General features: G+C 28.1%; 1 protein-coding gene across 3 annotated transcripts in view; it reads left to right on the top strand.

Annotated features, from left to right (window-relative positions):
* LOC132935004 (probable phospholipid-transporting ATPase IA) overlaps positions 1-21742 on the top strand; it is a 35312-nt gene extending 13570 nt beyond the window's left edge. For 2 of the 3 annotated variants that reach the window (XM_061001439.1, XM_061001437.1), the window contains 13 exons: positions 347-442; positions 1515-1631; positions 4672-4798; positions 6516-6715; positions 6806-7090; positions 8966-9118; positions 12352-12546; positions 14967-15125; positions 15204-15389; positions 15583-15840; positions 15942-16060; positions 21109-21243; positions 21346-21742. In XM_061001439.1, coding sequence (XP_060857422.1) covers positions 347-442; positions 1515-1631; positions 4672-4798; positions 6516-6715; positions 6806-7090; positions 8966-9118; positions 12352-12546; positions 14967-15125; positions 15204-15389; positions 15583-15840; positions 15942-16060; positions 21109-21243; positions 21346-21406 — 2091 coding nt within the window. In that variant the 3' untranslated portion in view covers positions 21407-21742. The remainder of the gene's footprint in view (positions 1-346; positions 443-1514; positions 1632-4671; positions 4799-6515; positions 6716-6805; positions 7091-8965; positions 9119-12351; positions 12547-14966; positions 15126-15203; positions 15390-15582; positions 15841-15941; positions 16061-21108; positions 21244-21345) is intronic. The other variant, XM_061001438.1, reaches the window with a different exon arrangement.
* Positions 21743-21772: the final 30 nt, after the last annotated feature.

Consider the following 21772-nt stretch of genomic DNA (forward strand, 5'->3'; position numbering starts at 1 on the left):
ATTGTGCCGATTGTGTACAGATTGTGTATTACTAATAAAGAAAAAAAAAATTATCTTGTAAAGTTGAGACTAGCTTCAAATTGAAAAAAAAATGTATGCTTTGGATTATTTTACAACCATAAAACATTCAATATAATATAAAACTCTGAAATGGTTGATAAATAAAAATACTCAAGCGTATTGGTTGGTACCTATAAGGCTATAATAATTATAGTGCTCCGAGTTTGTAACCCATTTTAGTTTTTAGTTGGTACCCCACCTATACTATTTGCTAGATTTTATATTGCTTCTACGATTTTAATTTATGTTGACTGCTATGATTACTCAATATATATTGTTTCTACAGGATTGGTTTATCAATAATGACATTGATATGTACCAAGAAGAAAGCAACACACCTGCTAGGGTTCGATCACAAAATCTTAATGTTGAGTTGGCCAAGGTATTTATTTATTAATTAGGTATTTTTATATTGTTATTAAGATAACGTACACATGACTACATGAGTACATGGAACAATATTATTTCTGTAGTAAATTCCGCCATTTCATATTTTATACTCTTTTACTTCATAATCTTAACAAATAGGTACCAGACGACACCACATACCACGCATGTACAGTTTACAAAGTAGGCACCTAATATGCCTATTTTGTTGTATCATATTATTATAAAACATTAAATTTACTACAATACAATTTTTAATTTTAACGTATAAGCTTAATGATATGTATTAGCTATAGGTAAATATTATATACATGTAGTTCAACAATATACAGTGAAACTTCCATATAACGAACTTCCATTTAACGAAATTTTCTGTTTAACGAAATATTTTTAAGAATTATGACCTTCATTGTTAATTACACGTACATTTATCTCCAAATAACGAATCTGATGTTTCTATATAACGAAATAATTATTCGATAAAAACCAGTTTTTGTAAATGTTGTCACTATCAAATTGATAGTTTATGTCATAGTTCTAAAATTGTACATGAACAATGTACCCGATAAAGATAAGACACCGAAGGTAGGCAAACTGATTAATTTTACTGTAGTACACTTCAGCTCCAATATTGGTGCAAACGAGTATACATTCTTTCGTTTTCTCTTTGTCCATACAAAAAAAATGTCAAAACGTACCTAAATGTTTATCCATCGCCGATAAATTTGAAATTTTGATGTAAAACTTGACGATATAGAAACTTTTTACGAAAGAAGGAATATTTTCAAAAATAATAAGCAAACAAAACTTACTTATTATTTCTTTTAAATTATATTTAAGGTTAAAAATTAAATTAAACTGTAATATGATATTTGATGTTGTTTTTACATACATACAGTATACATAATAAAAAAATAATAAAAAAAAAGTTGAAAAAAATACGTAATTCTATTTAACGAATTCCTCTATATAACGAATTTTTTTTGCTGCTTATTCGACTTCGTTATATGGAAGTTTCACTGTAATAATTAATAACTATTCATAAATAAAAATGTAATTTATTTCAGGTAAAATATATTTTTTCCGATAAAACTGGTACTTTAACTAAGAATATCATGAAATTAAAACATTGTTCAATTGCTGGAGAACTTTATCTAGAAGGATCTCAAAACAAAATGATAAATGTAAGTTATCTATATTTTATAATCAAATCTAGATATTATCTAAATTTTATTTTTTTGTTGTAATTCAAAAAAGAAAAACTGTTGAGACTTAACATTTTGACTAAATATTTGTATTAGCATTTTCTAGACTTTATAAAATTAAAAATTATTTGGATATTTTTGTGCTAGACTTTTAAAATATTCAACTTTTTTTATTAATATATGATATATAACAAATTTGTGAGTCAAAAATTGAAACACTGTAATACTTAATACAACGTTCCTCATCACTTCTTGTATCAATTAAAAAATATTCAAAATACAATCAATTGTTTATTAATAATATAATAGGTATAGCTATACAATGTTTTTGGCTTAAATCAGCTTAACGTTCAACATACCGTACTAGTTACTTATCTATACTATAAAAGCGAAATAGAAATCTTTGTCACGGGTTGGCTCCGAAACGGCTTGACCGGTTCGTTTTATTCTTTTTTTGTTGTGTTCGTAATTGCCAAGACAAGGTTCTTATTAAAGAAAATTTTCGGAAAATCAACCAGAAAAATAGGAAATCTGGAAGTCAATAATACAATAGTGGCGCCATCCGTCCGGGAAAAAAATAAACATACTAATAATATACTTTTGTCTATTGTAAGGTTGCTATATTGGTTATGATGGTTATAGTTTTAGTTGTTAATCTATACCTACTATAAAAGCAAGTCCCGATTTTTTGTAACGCATACAAGTCAACAACGTATCGTCACCAAATTTTTTACTGCTATACCTGACAGTCTGCTGAAGGTTTTAGTACCACTTTTTTTAATAAAAAATATGTATACAGTTCTTGAAAAATTAAAAAGCAAAGCTAATCTACTTACGTATAATTGCATGGGGTATTTTGGGTATTCCCGTGACAAACCGCGATAGTATCTATATAGAATCTGTGGGTTTCAAGCTACCTTCAACCTGACTTTTTTTTGTGTGCGTTTTATCGGCGTGTACATATGAATTGTTCCGAGAAGTAAAATTCAACAATCTAAATATATCTATACTTCTATATTCTATTTCTTTTGCCTACGTACTAAATGTACGATATATATATTATATATATATATGTGTAAATGGAATATTTGTGTCAAATGTTCATCCGATTTTCTTGATTTTTTTTTTTAATGAAAGAGTACATCGCGGACCAAGCTAAATTTGAAGTTAATTTTTTAATTACCCACTAGTGTGTTGTCCGCTATACGACGTAGTTGGATCGCCTACCTGACTGGTTTATTCATACTTTGACAGAAATATAATTCATGTATATTTAGAAAATAAACAAATCTTATGCACGACTGCACGAGCAACAGCCTCACTATTTGCAAACAACTATCCACGGGGGCTGAGCACGCGGGACACAGCTAGTAAAGTTATAAATAAATAAATTATTAATAATAACATAATTAATATATCATAAAGTATTCTTAGTATTATACGCTGGTGACCGTTCAGAATCGTTTTTTCGTAGGTAATGATCTATTATTGAATTCCGATTTAACATATCCGTTAAAGTGTTAAACTTTTAATTTGAGCTACTCTCCAATAACTAGTTACCTAGTAAACAATTACTAGGTACCAAACTAGGTACCAATAACTAGACATATAAATAAATGGACTGTGCTTACCTCATCCCTTATCTATCAGAAACTGAAATGTACATTGAATGAGTGAGATGGGTATAGTTGGGGGCAATCATGAAAATAATAATAATTATATTTCATGATTGCCATGAAATTATTGTAATTTATAAATTATAAAACTGATAAGTAGTGATAATCATCATTGATATTTGATAATGTCAAAAAATAATGTCATGGAATAATTTGAGTATTCAATTATTTCCTCCGTGCTTGCCCCCAACTGTTTTTATCTCTCTCATCAATGTCAGTTTCATGATTTTTTTTCTCTAAGTGCAGTCCATTTATTTATATGTCTATGCTAGTTACACCCGAAACCTACTTAACAGTTGAGTGACTTCCCCCATTTTTAATTATAACAATGATTATTAGGGCCTGGAAGTTGATGGTTTTTAAATGTTTTATAAGGAATGTCTAAGATGATGCTTTTTAGCTAAAAATGTGTTTTAATAAAATAAAAATCTAAATAACTAATTTCTACCTTGCATTTTTATAATTTTAGGTAATTTTTAACCAATTTCAAATAATCTAAAGAAAAATTACAACTTTTTTAGTTTATGATTTATATCGAATTTTAAAATCTAAATAATTTAAATTAAATTTTAAGCTAATAATTTGTGGAAATATTTGTATTATATTATCTATTTCAATCATAATTCTTAACATTTAATTTATAAAATTAATTATGAATGGTACATTATGTTTTTAACTTGTAATTTTTATGGTTTTTAAATGGTTTTAATTTTTTAACATTTATGTCATCAATTTCCGAGCCCTAAACTAATAATAGTACTTAATGATCGAGCATCATAGCTAGACTGGTATCCAACATTCTGTCTCCGTATTATCTCCAACCATTTAAGTGTTGAGTTGTAGGTATAATTATAATTTATATTATATTATATCATAGTTTATTTGGTAGGTTTATTTTCCTTGAAAAAAATTATTATTAAGTAATTATATGATTTGATAATTATACTCCAGCTCACTTCAAAAACTATCGGAGATTAGTTAAAATAAAAAATAAAAATTTGAAAATTAAAAGTTTATTTTATAAAGTAGGTACCTACTCTATACACAAACTGGCCAGAAAACAATACTTTTAAAATGTGATAAAAAGTGAAATATAGAATTAAATAGGGTTTTAATAAGTAGCATGATAAATGTGTTTCAAAAACCTAATATCTGTAAATCAAACTTCAAGGCAAACTTAAGTCATGCATAGGTATGACTAATAAATAAATAATTGTATATAAAATATATTATTATATCAACGTATATTAAATTATAAATATTTACATCTATTAGTTTTAATTATTTACTTAATAATGTTTTATTATTAAGGATACCTACTTTTTATAGCTTATAATTTATAGAACTCAATCAATCACTCAACCAAAAACTATATCTTGGATTTTTTAAGAATAATGTCTGTCTGCCATACAGTTATTCCAGAGAAGTCAAAAATGACAGATGAAATAGTATACAATGCTTCGTCTCCTGGTAAATACAAATTTATGCGAACCTATTGGCTATTACTGTATATTTTGTTCTTGTACAGTCATACATTATATTTCTATCGCCTATATCAATGGTTCTTATACTTTTTAGGACCGGGACCCAAATTTATAACCGAAAATCTATCGTGACTCACATGGTTTATTTGCAAGATTAAAAATTATATCTAAAAACAAAATTTGATTACTATAATTATAAATTATAACTTTATTAATTTATAAATTATAATGAATATAATATTGGTATATAATAAATAAATTTCTTAAAATATATATTGTAATTCAAAAAAATTCTCGCGACCCACCAGTTTGAGAAACGCTGGCCTGTACTATCTATATTCTATTATATATATATTCAAATATTCATTACAAAATATTTTTATTCTTCACACTCTTTAATGATAATAAATAAATAATTAATAAAATAGGTAATAATAAATAAATAATAAAATAATAATGAATAAATAGTTTAACAATAATATCAAGAGGGAAGCATACAATTTTACTGTTACCTATTTTCAAAAGGGGCAAGGGCCTCGTCAGTCGTCAATGACAAGCTTATTTTTGTGTAGGAACTTATATTATATCAAATGACAAATTGTATAGAAACAAACGCGTAGGAAAGCCATTCCAATAAATTCCAAATACACAACTTATCACCCAACGCCCCAAGTATTAATTCACATTTACTATATACCAAAGAGATTGAAAATACTGACGAAAATAACCATAAATAGACCTATAAAGAACGACATCTTCATAAATCTATAAAACTATGAAAGTAACTGCTATGCTCTCAAGCTATTTGAAATAATATCACAATTTTAATTTTTATAATATTTTTATACAATACGTACAATTAAAAAAAAATTTAATTTAAGTTAAAGTTAAAGTTAGTATTTTTTTTTTTATTATCCCTAGCTCCAATTTTGTGTATAGAATACAAGGTGATAGATAAAAATTACTTTAAAAAACAAGATTCAAAATAAGGGTTACCATAAAAAAAAAGAAGTTGTATTGCACATGCGCAAAATACACGAGATAAAAAAAATTGTAAATCATAGCAATATATGATCAATTAGTCTAATTGAATGTCCCATAAACAGAATTTAAAAATATTTACAGAGTAATGAGTGATAAAGTGTACCCTATTTCCGTGAACACCCGGTATATTATATATATCTTGTTTACACTGTAATACCAATAATTCTTCTTTTTCAAAAAAATAAAAAATTTTGGTAGTTTGTTTTTCCAATGTAAATTCATAAATTATATTGATTAAAATAAATTCCCCTTAAAAAACCCTTTTATATCCCTCAATAAATAAACCATTACATTTTATTTCTCAATTAAGAATATTTTATGTGTATTAATACTTAATAGACCGAGAAATATTTGTATGTAATGTACCTACACTGTATGCATGTGTATAATATGTTTCAATGTTTCTATAGACTACCCATAGTTATGCCATTGCGGTTATATATTCTAAAAATATTTATAACAATGCATACTCAATGATTATAGATTTATACTTATATGTATTTTTATTTTTTTTGATTATTGTGTTATTATAATACTTGAGGTATAAATGTATAATATATTTATATTTTTTCGAGAATAATATAGTTACGTTAAATTTTTTAAATTTTAGTTCACTGTTTCGCAAATATTAATTTACATTTTTTTATGCATAAAATTAGATGAACAAGCATTAGTCATTGGATCTCAACAATTTGGATTTACATTTCATACTCGTTGTTCATCATCAGTGACTATAACTACATTAAACGGAGAGGAGACTTATGAAATTTTAAATATAATAGAGTTTACAAATTCTAGGAAAAGAATGTCAGTTATTGTTCGAGCTCCTGATGGTCAAATAAAATTATTTTGCAAAGTAGTACTAATGACGATAAATATTATTTATTAATATAATATATTATGTTTATTATTTTAAATAATTTTCTTAACCCACTTCCAATGGTTCTAGGGTGCAGATACCGGTATTATTAAACGCTTATCAAAATCTGGGGAAAAGTACAAACACCAAAGCCTGATGCACTTAAATGATTTTGCCCGCTCGGGTTACCGAACATTATGTTTTGCATATAAGAATATTTCTAAAAGCTTTTATAATAGGTGGAAAGATGAATATCTCAATGCATCAACTGTGTTAATAAATCGAGAAAGTGCCAAAAATAAAGTCGCTGAAAAAATAGAAAAGAAACTGACGCTGATTGGAGTGACTGCAATTGAAAATAAATTACAAGACAACGTTAGTTATTTATGCTTGTATCGTTTATTAATAGGATTACGTAGGTACATAATAAATTATTATGTCTTATAAAATACCTAACAAGTAATGAATAATAGGTAGTTTATTGCTGAGTAGCATAAAAAAATCACTCAATATTTAATGAATCAATAGTGAGTTAATGGTCCATTAAAATTTTACTCGGTTTCAGTTTTTGGTATTTTTTTTTAAGGGTCCTTTGATATTATTTTATAATAAAAAAATATTTATCCATTAATCATTTATTACCATATTTAACTTTAATTAACTTACACTAAAAAAAATTTTTTTACGTTAATTAAGTCGGAACCTTTAATAGGGGTTCAAGATCCACTGGACTCCCCTCTCTTTAAAACCACCACTGCAGTTCAGCATATACCTATATATAATATTTTCAATAAGTGTATATAGGTACACAATTTATAACAACACCACTACAATCAACATTATAGCACTGTAATTTCGATCCAAGCATATGCAGATCAGGAATGTGCAAATTCCCTGGGATTTCCCTTTGGGAAATTTCATAGAATATTCAAAAGATCGGGATTTTATAGGAAAAATTAAAATGATTTACTTACCGTTTATATTATATATTATTCAAATGCGCCAATGCGCGTAAAATATTATAAAAGAATTTATTGTCTATATTTGTCAATATAAGCATATAATAAAATTTAACTCAAATCTTAGGTAAAATTTAAATGTCAGTCATCTGCATAAATATTAATTTTTATATTGACGTAAAATACAATTTTTCCATTAGGTAGTAACTATTGTATTTGTATGAATTAACTTCTTTTTTGAAGCAATATTCCCAAGAGGTGACGGGGATACATCCAAAATATTTTTTGTTCCCTGGAACATTTCTTTAGGAATATTCCTAGTGACACATCACTAGTCCCAATGGAAATAGAATTTAATTACAAGAGCTGAAAAAATAAATACAATTGGTAAATTTGAGTTTTCAAATTTATATTTGTATTCAATTATTTTTACTTACAAATTAATTTCATTCATTCATAAAATATGGAGATTGCATCTTGTATCTAATGAAGTTATGACTTATATCAAATAGGTACCTACATAATATTATAAAAGTATCTCATATATTATTGAATCTTTTTACATACTTATTTTACATATTAAGATACAAGATATTCCAAAATCAAAAAATTAGATAGGTTCCTCCAACCTCCAATATATGAAAGAAGATGGTACATAATAAATATTAACAAATATTAAAGTGATAACTGTAAACATATATTCGTTTTTAGAATAATGAGCATGTAAAAAATATTTTTTAAATTAATGAGAATTTGCATTAGGTCTGGTCCTTAGGAACCTTGTCTTAGTTGTAGATCAAGAAAATAAAAATGGAGGAGTGCTAATTACACCTCATTTGTTGTTAGATTTAAAATATTTATATAATAATTAATGATTAAAAATACGTAACTATATAAATTATAAATATACACATTTTTAAAAGTTTTAGTTGATTAATACCAATCTACATATTTTTGTATTATTTACATAATATTTTTAGCCCAAGAGGAGACGAGCCCCTTAGCACCCCAATCGTAATAATACCACCTGTACCTACTTAATTTTAAATTAATTCAGCCAGGGCTGGGCGTTAGGTTAAACATGAAATAAAATAACAGTGCCTTCTGCTACTCTATAGCTGCTACAATGTTATTATGTTTAGTCATACAAATACCTATATGCTATATTAAACTACCATATATTAATATTATTGTGCAATTATTACACAAACCTATAAATTACATTTTTTTTACAAAAAAAATTAATTTGTATTTTAACATCTCTTATTTTGATTGATATTAATTTCTGCAGGTACCAAAAACTATCCAAGCATTAATGTGTGCAGCAATCAAAATATGGATACTAACTGGAGATAAAGAAGAAACAGCATTACATATTGGATTCTCCACAACACTCATTACACAAGATAGTTCAATAATTATTTTTAATGAATCAAATTTAACGGTAAATGTATAAACAAGCATTATGTAACATGTAGGTATTTATGTTCGAACAATTTTAATCTTTATCACTTATAAGAAAAATAATTCTTATTGTGGAATATAAAAATGTTTCCCTATAACTATAATGAAAAAATAATAATAAAAATAAATTAGAAGAAGAATGACGGATCGAATTGGCAATTTTCATCATCCTGGAGATTGGTTCATTTCTTAAATAATTGGTAGAACAATGTGGTATATGAAAAAGAGTGCTATTGCGGGTGTTTCTAATAGGTACCTTTATATTAATAAGTGCAAGGAGGGAAGAGGAGAGCCAGAGAGAAGTTTGCGAAGAAAAGATAAATTTTATTGATAACGACGATCGGATAGGGTGGAGAGATGTATAAAACGGGAGTGTAGTCATGAGGTTGGTAAGCAATGTTTAAGTTAAATTTAACGAAGCTGAGGAACGTTCGCTGGACACGTTCAAGCTGCTTGCAAGCCTCAGCAGTCTGAGGATCCCAAAGCCATATTCAACAATATGCCTAACGAGTGCACAAAATATTGCTTTTAGAGAGTTGGATAGTTTAAATTCACTAACTATTCTTTTAATAAAACCTAAAACCTTAAGTGCTTTACAAGTGATATTATCAATATGAGCTCGAGGACAAAGGGATGGAGTAAAGGTAAAGCCGAGATTGCATACGCTAATGATAATAGGACACAGGTTAGTACCGTTAATAGAGTATGGGAATGAAATAGGAGTTCGGCGATGGGTGAATGTCATATATCTGCATTTTTTAATGTTAATATTCAGACAAAGCGACGAAATTATTGAGGTCATCTTGTAGATAAAGACAATCAGTTATTCAGTTTACTTTCATAAATAATTTCATGTCATCTGCAAAGCATAAAGCTGGCAATGCTTAAGAGATGAACAAGCACTACTAACAAACATCGAGAGAGAAAAGCAAAGGGGACAAATGTCCACCTTGGGGGACACCAGAGGAAGGGTGAAACACTTCTGATTTTGTATTAAATAGTTTACCCATTGCGTGCGATTAATCAGAAATGAATTAAACCAAGAGAGAAGTGGATCACCAAAACCATAGGCTTTTAATACTGCATTCAGGAGCTCATTGTTAACTGAGTCAAACGCCTTCGCGAAGTCCGTGTAGATGACATCTACTTGCTATCCTTTTCTAAACGCATTGAATGTATAATTACAAAAAGTAAGATTGCATGTAGTAGTAGAGCGGCCCGGGCGAAACCCATGCTGCTCATTAGCTAAAATCGGATTAACAGAATTCAGTATGGAACCTAGGACGAGAGATTCGAACATTTTCGGGATATGACTAAGAATAGATATAGGTATATAGTTAGTCACTAGAGAGGGGCATCCTGACTTTAAAATTGGTGTAATAGGTCCAATTTTCCATAAATCAGGAAAAAAACTTTCATCAAGGGATTTCCGAAAAAGAAACCATAATGGGAAGAAAATAACCTGTCTTACCCTTTAAAGAAAATCGCCGGGTATTCTTTCAGGACCGCAAGAAGAAACATTTTTAAGCTACTAGTTTTAGGAGAACATCATTGGAGAAATCACAATTGTTGGGCAAATCAAAAAATGGTATTTTTAAGGACTGTAGGTTAATATCAACCAAATTGGAGGAGTATACAGACGAGAAATGTTCAGAAAACAAATTAACACTATCTTTCTCAGACGTGCTAGTAACAGAATTAAGATTAACTGATTTAGGGATAGAAATTTGGGTACGATTTTTACGCACAAACTCCCAGAACTTATTAGGTTCATTAGAAATATGTGTTTCAGTACGCTCGACAAATTCCCTAAACATCTTTTAGATGAATATTTGTATTCAGCCCGGAGTAGGGAAAAAGCCCTATAATGACTAGGGTCACGTGGGGATTTGAATATAGCATGTGCTTTATTTTGTCGATACACCAAGACTTTAAGTTCCTTGGAGACCCATGAAAGAAAAGATGATTTATAAAAGCGGGATGTGGTGACGAAACGAAGGATAGAATTATGAAAAGCATCAGTAAAAGTATTGGTAGCAGCATTAAGGCCAAGGTTCGAGAGTGTAGAAAACCAGTCAAAAGACGATAAGAAAGATATAATTTGATTGAAATTTGGTTTCTGGTAGTTATGGAATGAATGCGAACTGCAAAACTGTGTGGAAGAAATGACTTCGGGTCTTGATAAGTTTAGAGGAGGATGGTAAAAATCAGAGGGGACAAAAGATTCAAGGAATTTGCTTACTATAACAGAGTCATTATTAATGAAAATTAAGTCGAGGATTGAACCCTGTGAGTTAAAAACTGAGTTTTTCAGGGAAGAAACAGTTAAAGGCAACGATTACAGGTACGCATGAAGCTCGAAGATAAGAGGAGGAAGTGTAAGTAAGACCATTTGAATCATTTGACCAAGCACATTGACCATGACAAATTTCAGGGAGGTTAAATTCGCCACATATCACAAAAGTGAGATTTGGATGTTGTTGGATAACGGACTCAACGTTAGACATGAAGTGTTCATATAATAAGGAAGGGAAATGGGGAGGAAAGTAAACACAACAAGTTAGAGACCTAAGGGTACCCATAGAGAACTCAACAAACAGGTGTTTGACACTGATTTCAGGAACGGTGATTAGTTTTGAGGAAAAATCTTTACGTATCCTAATGAGAACTCCGTCACCCCATAAACAATCACTAGTATTAGAACATCTATCATACCTATATATGTTTTAGTTTATAAGACCAAGTTCGTTATCAGAAAAAAAATTTAACCATGTTTTGGTTAACATAAGAAAATCAAAAGTTACCTATACAAGCATTCATTTATTCATTCATTCGTTATAATTTATAAACTAATGAACTAATAAGTTATTATGATAGTAATTAAATTTTGTTTTCAGAACTAATTTTTGATCTATAGACTTTATAGGATTATTAAGAACGATGATTTAGTAACAAAAAACATGCAAAAGTAGGTAAATGATGTTTTCTTTAAATTGAGAAGTTTTGAAAATGTATTAATTCATTATATTTTCTCAGAAGCCTTGAACTAGTATCACAATTCAATATTAGTACCTATCTACCTATAGAAAAAAAAAACACTAAATAATAATTAATAATTATTAATTATGCTAATTGATTACTACCTATATCAATAGTTGAAGCTAAAATTATTTTAAAACTATTTATAGTTATCGAATTTAAATACATTTTAAGGATCTCAGGCATACTATAAATCAAAAAATATACAATCTGGGTCTTACAGTTGAAACAATGAATTGTACATTGATAATAAGCGGACGATTGTTGAAGCATGCACTGTCAAGTGATCTTAAAATGAAATTTCTCAAGTTGTGCTTGGACTGTAAGTCTGTTATTTGTTACAGAATGTCACCTGCACAGAAAGCTGAGGTAGGTGTTTAACTGATTTAAACTATAATTTTAATTTGTACCTATGATCAATTATGATTAATGAGTTATGAGTTACGACTCATAGGTTAGAAAATTCAAAATACCTATCTGAAAATAATACTTCGGTTAAGGTTGAAAGTAAAAGTTATCAAAAAAATGGATAGGCACTTACTATAATTGACAGTATAATCATATAATAATATAAATTCTAATGTTTAACTCATATCTTCCAATTAAAACACATAATAATATGTATCATTATTAATTGAGAATAAACGATCATAATAATACAATTAAATGCATTGTAAATAAAACAGAAACAAATATTTTGGTGGTACTGTAGGAATTTATATCATATGCTTGTAAGAAGAATCTCAGCCAAAACTCAATATAGAAAACCAGTTTTATTCTACATTCTGAGCAGAGCAAATGAATGTACTCATAAGTGGCACTTGGTAGAAACTTATGTGAGTGCAAACGTTTGTGGTAATAAAATTCACAAATCCGTAAGGGAAGTTGCCCCCTACCATCCCTAATATATAACTATTGCTACAATAAAAGTATTAATTTATTTATTAATAACTGTATCTCTTTATTTCAATTACATAGGTAATATATAAAAATATTATAACAAAGCAACTTTTTTTTTTACATAAATAATAATAAAAAGGTGGGCAAGTGAGTGTCGCTCTGCTGTACAGTAGGTTACTAGTAGGTCACTGTAATGGATGGTGTTAAATATGAATTCAATGATACAATATCATTGTATAAGAAAAACGATTCTGAGCGAAAACGGTCAGTCACCCTATGATATTACCAAGTATATTTGATGATATTATTGTGAATAAAGTAATTTATATGTAAACTATTTCCGTGGAACCTTATTTTAAATTTTCAATCCTTATCTATAAAAGTTGAACATTTCATAGATTTTTAACAATAAAATAATTATTAAATTTTAAATTTGATAAATTTTGTAAAAATATGAACTTCAAACGCTCATAAAGATTTAATTTGATTTGCTTGTAGACATTTTTTGTTGGTAAAGGTTAACAAACCTACGAGTAATATTGTCCTAACAAATAAAGTTTTATTGACATTCATAGAAAAAAACCTAAAAAAGTTGGAAACAGAGTAAATCCGAAAATATTTCAAAACAAGTCAAAATATTTTGAAAAATATTCACAGAAAAGGCTAATATAAACATTCTGTGAATATTTCATGTACTTACGATAATTTGTTTTAGAGTTACACCAAAAGCCAAAATCGAATTTGTCAAAAACCAATTTTGCGTAAAAATTCCCGTTTTTCCTTAATTTGTATTTTGTTTTTCCGGGCGCTTGAATTTTTATCTCCCAAAAGTACCAACTAGATTCACTATTCCATCTAACAAGATACTGAAGTTGAAAATCGATTCATTATTTCGACTACTATAATCGTGTACACAGACACAAAAAAAAAAATTAAAATAAAACATATATCATTAACCGTTTTGGTAGTTTCGCTATGATGATATTATAATCATGAAGACAGTGAATTCCTTTGAACCATATCGCTATTATTACGAATTAGCTTATTGCATTATTTAATTGAATAATATCAGATATAAAATTTTGAAGTGTTATTATTTAATATTTAATATCAAAATTACATTATATCAGTATAAATTGTTGGCAATAAAAATAAAAATAATAAAAATATAATATTTTTCACTGTTGTGGTTGTCTGTCTGTGGGCGCAAAATAATACTTTTGTAATTTTAAAAAAAAATGGGTTTTATTATTTTGGTGTAATTCAAAATTTAATAATCATAGACCCTTGACATTTTTACCAAATATTTATATTAGTATTTTCCATACATGATAACATTTTCGAAATATTTTGACTCTTTTTGTGTTAGTTATAACCTTGAGAGATTTTTCAAACTTTGTACATTTTTTTAAAATTATTTTTGATTAATACTTTTTTGCTTAGTAAAGAAGCTTGAAAATTTAATTCTAGGTTCCTTAGAAATTTCTTTAATTGAAGTTCAAAAATATTAAAGATATATACAAAGGCTTAATTATTTTTTATATGCTAAATGCATTTCTAATTTTTTAGTTAAAAATTTATAAAAGTCTTTCCTTTCATAGCTAACATATGCATATTATATAATAACACATGTTATCAAATTCTACAAGTGTACCTACAACAATTGCAAATTTCAAATTGCTTTAAATCTAAATGACCAGGAGAAGTAAAGTTACATTAAAAATACCTACATAAGTTCTTTCAAATCATAGTAGAAAATAATTTTAATTTAAAAATTAAGTTGTTTGTAATCTACGGGGTCCTAAAATATTAACATAATATGTTAATTAGCTTTTAGAACAAAAAATATATTATAACTGCTGAAATTAATGTAAATTAATTATTAACAGATTGTTTATCTCGTAACAAAATACACAAATGAAGTAACCTTAGCTATAAGTGATGGATCTAATGATGTGCCAATGCTCCATAATGCTAGTATCGGAGTGGGTGTAGTAGGATTAGATGGATTACAAGCATATAATGCTTCAGACTATTCAATTGCTCAAGTAAATAAGTAAACCTAAAATATTTTAATTTTAAGTAAAAAAATTATGTGGATAGCTTAAATTAATAATTTTTTTCAGTTTAATTATTTATTAAAGTTATTGTTTGTGCATGGCGCTTGGAATTATGAAAAGATTACCAAAATGATTTATTTTTATCACTACAAAACTGTTATTTTTAATTCATTACAATTATGGTTTGCCATTTATTCTGGATGGTCTGGTCAAGTATTATTCGATAGATGGAATATTTGCACGTACAAATCAGTAAGTATCCGGATGAAGTGATGAGTTAGTCATCCTTAATCAGTCATAGATTTATAAAGTAAAATGTAATTCAGAGAAACTAATTTTGTTTCTTGTGATAGGTATCTATCAACGACTAATCTTTGAATGCTATTCGAGAATCTTAAATTAAAATTAATTAGCATGTGTAAATGGTTTTTTTTTTTGTGTTTAGCTATTTACAGTTTCTCTACCGTTCGTAATGGGAGTATTTCTAACTACATGCTCAACAGAAACAAGATTAAAATGTCCACAGTTGTACTATCAAACACAAAATGTGTTTAATTTAAAAATGTTTTGGATATGGATAATTAACGCTTTATTTCACTCGTTACTCTTATTTTGGTTATGCTTATTTATCATGAGACATGAAGTTATATGGACCAAAGGGAGATTAGGGGATTATTCAGTATTTGGAAACGTCATATACACTGTAACGCAAATAACATAATGATCTTCTAATTAACCTATTATACCTAAGTCATATTTTATGTTCAATATCCATTTTAATAATATTGTTTGTCATTTATATAGTGTACGTTGGTCATTGTGTGTTTCAAGGCCGGTTTACATATTCAGTCATGGTCTTTAATCGTACACTTAGCTATATGGGTATCAATACTATTATGGATTTCATTCATAATAGCTTATAAGTAATATACATACTTACATAATTAATAATTTACAATAATAAATATTGTACTATACTCTGTTTCACGAGAACAGCGTACCTATAGTTAAAATTTAATAGGATGTTATACCCACATGTGTTGTCTCAGTTTACACGTTTTACTCAGTTATTTTTAATATTGGAGTGAATTGATTTGACCTATCATCAAACTTAAAGGTGAGAATAGTTTCAAAAGGTTATTTTTATGTATTCATTTTGTAACAAGTCTTGAGTATTTTAAAAGTTGTAAAAATGAGACACACGTCATGTGGGTATAACGTCCTCTTAAGTTACATGCAATGAATTTATTATTTCTTATAGAAAAATATTTTTTTTTATTATTATTTTATTTTTCGATTTTCTCAATAGTTATTTAATGCCATTGGAAAAACCACCATCAAATAACAAAAAACCGCTAAAAACGGGATTTTGATTTCAAACGCTTTGTTTATCACCATAGAAACAAATAAAAAATTGTGACAAAAATTTTGAAAAATTAGTGTTATTAATAATATAAAATATCCAAACTGACTGACAAACCATATCCGCTTAGAATCGTTTTTCGTATACAATGATATTATATCATTAAATTCAAATTTAATACAACCCGTTATACAGTGATCCACTTGTAACCTACTGTACAGAGATATCCACTTATCCACTTTTTTTTTTTTTTATTCAAACAAAATAATATATTAATTACAATCTGTAATATTGTATGTACAAAAAGTAAATTTTATAACTTAAGATTAAAAACAACATGAAATCCTGTGAATAGGGACTACCATTTTGGAAACCCTCTGACTAGGGGTTCTTAAAATTAAAAAAAAAATTTAATGTATAATGTGATTTGAAATAGATGGTAACATATGTAGGCTCTACTGGCCGTACTAGGCCGTGTAGGCTATACTGCTATATTATGTTAGGTAGGGGTTACTATAGGCGCATTTGAGTTGAATTTATGGGGATTGGGGGTGATAGTATTATGTCGACTAAAGTGTTTACCCCTACATTCATACAACTTAATTTTGGGTGGTTCCATTTTCCTCCAAAAACTAGATACCGTTTTCCTCCATTGTCCATTTTCCTCCACAAAAAAAAGGTTGGTTTCCATTTTCCTCCACATTATTTTAGACTAAAATTATGTCAATTTTCCTCCAATATTTTAGCCAGTGTTGTAGTATTACAATCCGTATTATAAAGATAGAGTAAGGCTAGGATCCATGGCTTGCAAAGTTATAATAACGTTATATTTAATAAAAAACGATTGAAATTTGTAAACGTAATTATAACGGAAAGCGATACTCAAAAATAATTAAATAGGTACCGAAAAACAAAACATAACGATTAACAAAATATATTATATAATATCATTAAACAAAACATAACGCGAAACGTAATTTATAGAATATCATTGACCAAAAAATAACACAAAACGAAATATTTTAAAATCTATTTATTTAAAAGGTTTATTGGTTTCGTTGAAACATTTATTTCATGCAACAATCTAAGAATTGATTATATTATATTCCGTATCCGGGCCATTACTTAACCACATTAGTTATTATTTTTTTTAATTTAATAGGCATTAACACTATTTTAAATAACGATAAACACAAAACTTGTGTAACGTTTGAATTATAAATAACATAAAACAGATTTTTTTTCAAATGGAAGCCCTGCTAGGATCACATTCTCGGTTGATACATTCTGGTATCGGCTATATCTATATCAGCTGCCGATAAAGAATATTTTTAATTTTTTGATATGCATAAATTATTTATATTAACTATTTAATTATTTTATTTATTATTTATTGGAGGAAAATGGAAAGTGGAGGAAAATGGACAGTGGAGGAAAACGGTATCTCGTTTTTGGAGGAAAATGGCTACGGCCTTAATTTTATACACCTTCGCATTAATCTTAATATAAAAAATTACCTATAGGCTATAACATAATACATATTATTATTTTGATATGTACCTATCATAGACCTATATAAACTAATGGACAGCGCATTCCACTCCACCCTGCCATCAATGCTAGGCTATCATATAACCATATAACTGGGAGAGAAATAACTAGGGCTCGGAAGTTGATGCATTTTGCATTTTTTTTTAACTTATGTAGTCATTAATCTATCAAGCTAAAAATCCGATTTAGATGGTCTATTAAAATAATCTGAAATTTTTATTTTGCATTTTTTTTGCATTTTTTTCCTTTATTTCTCATTTATATCATTTTATCACGGTCCTACATATTAAATCATTTTTTTTTCGACAAATACGTCATTTTTCTAAAATATAACGAAATTTTCTTTTACATACATTTAATGCTTAATTTTTTTCATTAAATGTGAAAATGTCATAAAAATAAAATATACCTAATATCTTATTTTAACTTTTAAATATAGCTTATTGTTGTTAGTGTTACGAAAATAACTAGGTACACTAAAATTACTGGCCGTGGTCGAGCTGTTTATCTCGCAATGTTTGAAATATGGTGTATTTATAGTTTATACTTTATAGACTATAGTATATTTATATTTATAGGGTATTATTGTAAATAATAAAATGATTATTTTTCAATAACAGCTAACACGTATTGTAGCCGCTATATTTTGTATGATATAATTTAGTATTCGACCGTCTCGTGTAGCGTGTTGTTGACCGTTGTCCTGTCTTAATGACTTTTCTATTAAAAAATGCCTAAAAACAAAACTTCGACTAGTGCTCGTTTACGTGCGTTTGTGTCTGAATTCGGAAGTGATATTTTTTCAACTGATGGATATATACTTTTTTGTAAGATATGTGACGTTAAGGTTGCCGCAGATAAAAAGTTCACTGTGGAACAACACGTGTCACGTCAAAAGCATATACATGGTATTAAGCGCAAAAATTTACAAACTGAAAAATCAAAAAATCAAAGTTTACTGACACAACCATCCAGAAAATGTACATTTAATTATGATTTGTGTCAAGCCCTTTTATCGGCTAATATTCCGTTGAATAAATTATCCAACGACTGTTTTCGTAACTTTTTGGAAAAATATACAAGCAAGAGTATTCCCGTCGAATCGACATTGAGAAAATCGTATGTTGCCCAATGTTACGAAGAAACAATGAATAATATAAAAAAGTATTGTGAAAATCAAAAACTGTGGATATCTATTGACGAAACCACAGATGTGGAAGGCCGGTACATCGCGAATGTAATTATCGGTACGTTAGAAATTGGATGCCCAGGAAAAATATTTTTACTTCACACAGAAGCACTAGAAAAAGCTAATCATACCAGCATTGCTAAATTATTGGATAAAGCACTTCATCTTTTGTGGCCTCAAGGGATTAAATACGACAATATTTTGCTGTTTTTGAGCGATGCAGCGCCATATATGGTAAAGGCTGGTAAAGGCATAAAAATAATGTACTCTAAAATGGAACATGTCACCTGTTTAGCTCACGGACTACACAGGGTTGCAGAAGAAGTTCGTAAATGTTTTCCTAAAGTTGATCAATTAATATCCAACGTAAAAAAAAATTTTTTAAAGTGTCCTGCCCGTATTCAATTTTTTCGAGAAAAGGCACCGAATATTTCTTTACCGCCACAGCCTGTATTAACTAGATGGGGGACGTGGCTAAGTGCCGCAAATTATTATTGTGAACACTTTGAAACTTTAAAGGAAATAATACTTGGTTTAAATAGAGAAGACGCAACATCGATTGAGAAAGCTCAAGATCTCATAGACGATTTTGATTTGAAAAGTGACTTGATATACATTTACTCTAATTTTGGAACATTGAGTGATTCTATAACTCAATTAGAAACATTTGGGCTTAGTCTTCAACACTCGATAAAAATTGTACAAGATGTAGAAAATAAAATTCAACATGCAGAAAATAGAGTAGGACAAGATATAAAAAAAAAATTAAAATCCGTTTTGGATAAAAATACGGGCTTTAAAACAATGACAACAATTTCAAAAATTTTGAATGGTGAAAACGTGTTGAACCAAAACTTTCCAGACAACCTCAATAATTCCGATATTGCTCATTTTCAATTTGCACCAATTACATCAGTAGATGTAGAAAGAAGTTTCTCAAAATATAAGAATTTACTTTCGGACAATCGCAGGTCATTTACTATAGAAAATATCAAACATGCACTTATTGTTCAATGTGATAAATTTGATTAGGTTTTTTAATTAGGATCATTTTTATATTTTGTTTTAAATATTTTCGTAGGGTATTTATGGTTTATATTTAAATAATAATTTTTAACAAGATGTTAAATAAAAGGTTTTTTTTTCTTAAAAATATAAAATATAAAATAAGTCATTTTTTTGCATTTTTTAGTTTATTAAGTCATTTTATATCATAATTTGACAATTGTTGGGTCATTTTTCGCAGTCATTTTCCATCATTTTTAGGTCATTTATTCATATTTTTTTAGGTCATTTTTTAAGGTTCTTTAGGTCATCAACTTCCGAGCCCTAGAAATAACATAAAGTAGTGAAGGAGCACCGCTTAAAGCTCGCATAAGATACATTTTACTACTTTGTTTCTTTTCTCGCTCACTCTATATCATACCCCTGACTTCTCTCTCTAAACGCTGTCCATTAGTTGATAGGTCTATGGAACCTATGTATTATTATTAATATGAAAATGATGAGGTCTTACAAATAAATGTATCCAAATACCTATGGCATAATATTATAGTCAATAATAATTCGATGATGCTAATTTGAATTTTGAGTGAGCTAAGCATCCCCAAGCACCCTCCCCCCCACAAATTGGGCCTATGGGAGTTACAAAACGAAAGGGTGGAAAATGTGGGTTTTGCCCATGCATGAATGCATGAATTTGGCGCCAGCCCTACCAGCATGTGGGCTGTCTACGTTTAACAATCAGGCTTTCAAAATTGTTTTAAATAATTGTATGATTATTAATTAAATAGGTACTTAATAGGTACCTATTCCTTTTTTATACAAATTATTTACTTATACATTTTTTGTTTTGTTTTACTTTTTAGTGAATTAAAGATTATTTTAATGCATTTTACTGTGTTCATCAATGTAAATGAAATCATATTTAGTTCATCAATATTTTGGATTACAATAATATTTACACCGAGTGTAGTTCTATTACTTGATATAGTGATTATAACGTTAGTATATTAAAGTATGATTTAATATATTGTATACCTACCTACTTATGTTTTCAATATTTTCATTATTTTTTGTTTATATTTTACATAATTTTGTTTCAGAATTCAGCGAACTCTAAGCAATGATACGATGATTACGAAAAATGGAAATTTAGTAAAATAATGATACCAAAATATTACATAATATTATGTGACTGTTACCTACTTCTAACTTGATTCAAATAGAAGTTATTAGTAATTATCGATTTTAACCAAATGTAAATTTACAATTATGTATGTAGTAAACATTAAAACAATTTACTAATTTTTAAAGATAAATGTAAATTTATAACTATATGACTCAAGTTCCATCAATGCCATCCTCGATGTACTATGGGTACTTTAGTTCCTATAGGTATCTGTTTAATACTGAATATATTATATTGTGATTTTGGGTAACCAATATAGATTTCCAGAGTGCTCAATTTTTCTATCTTACGCTCTCACCAGTGACTGAATTAGTGCTCAATTTTTAGAGGGGGGGGGGGGG

This window comes from Metopolophium dirhodum, chromosome 1 (genome assembly GCF_019925205.1).
Source record: "Metopolophium dirhodum isolate CAU chromosome 1, ASM1992520v1, whole genome shotgun sequence".
Lineage (NCBI taxonomy): Eukaryota > Metazoa > Arthropoda > Insecta > Hemiptera > Aphididae > Metopolophium > Metopolophium dirhodum.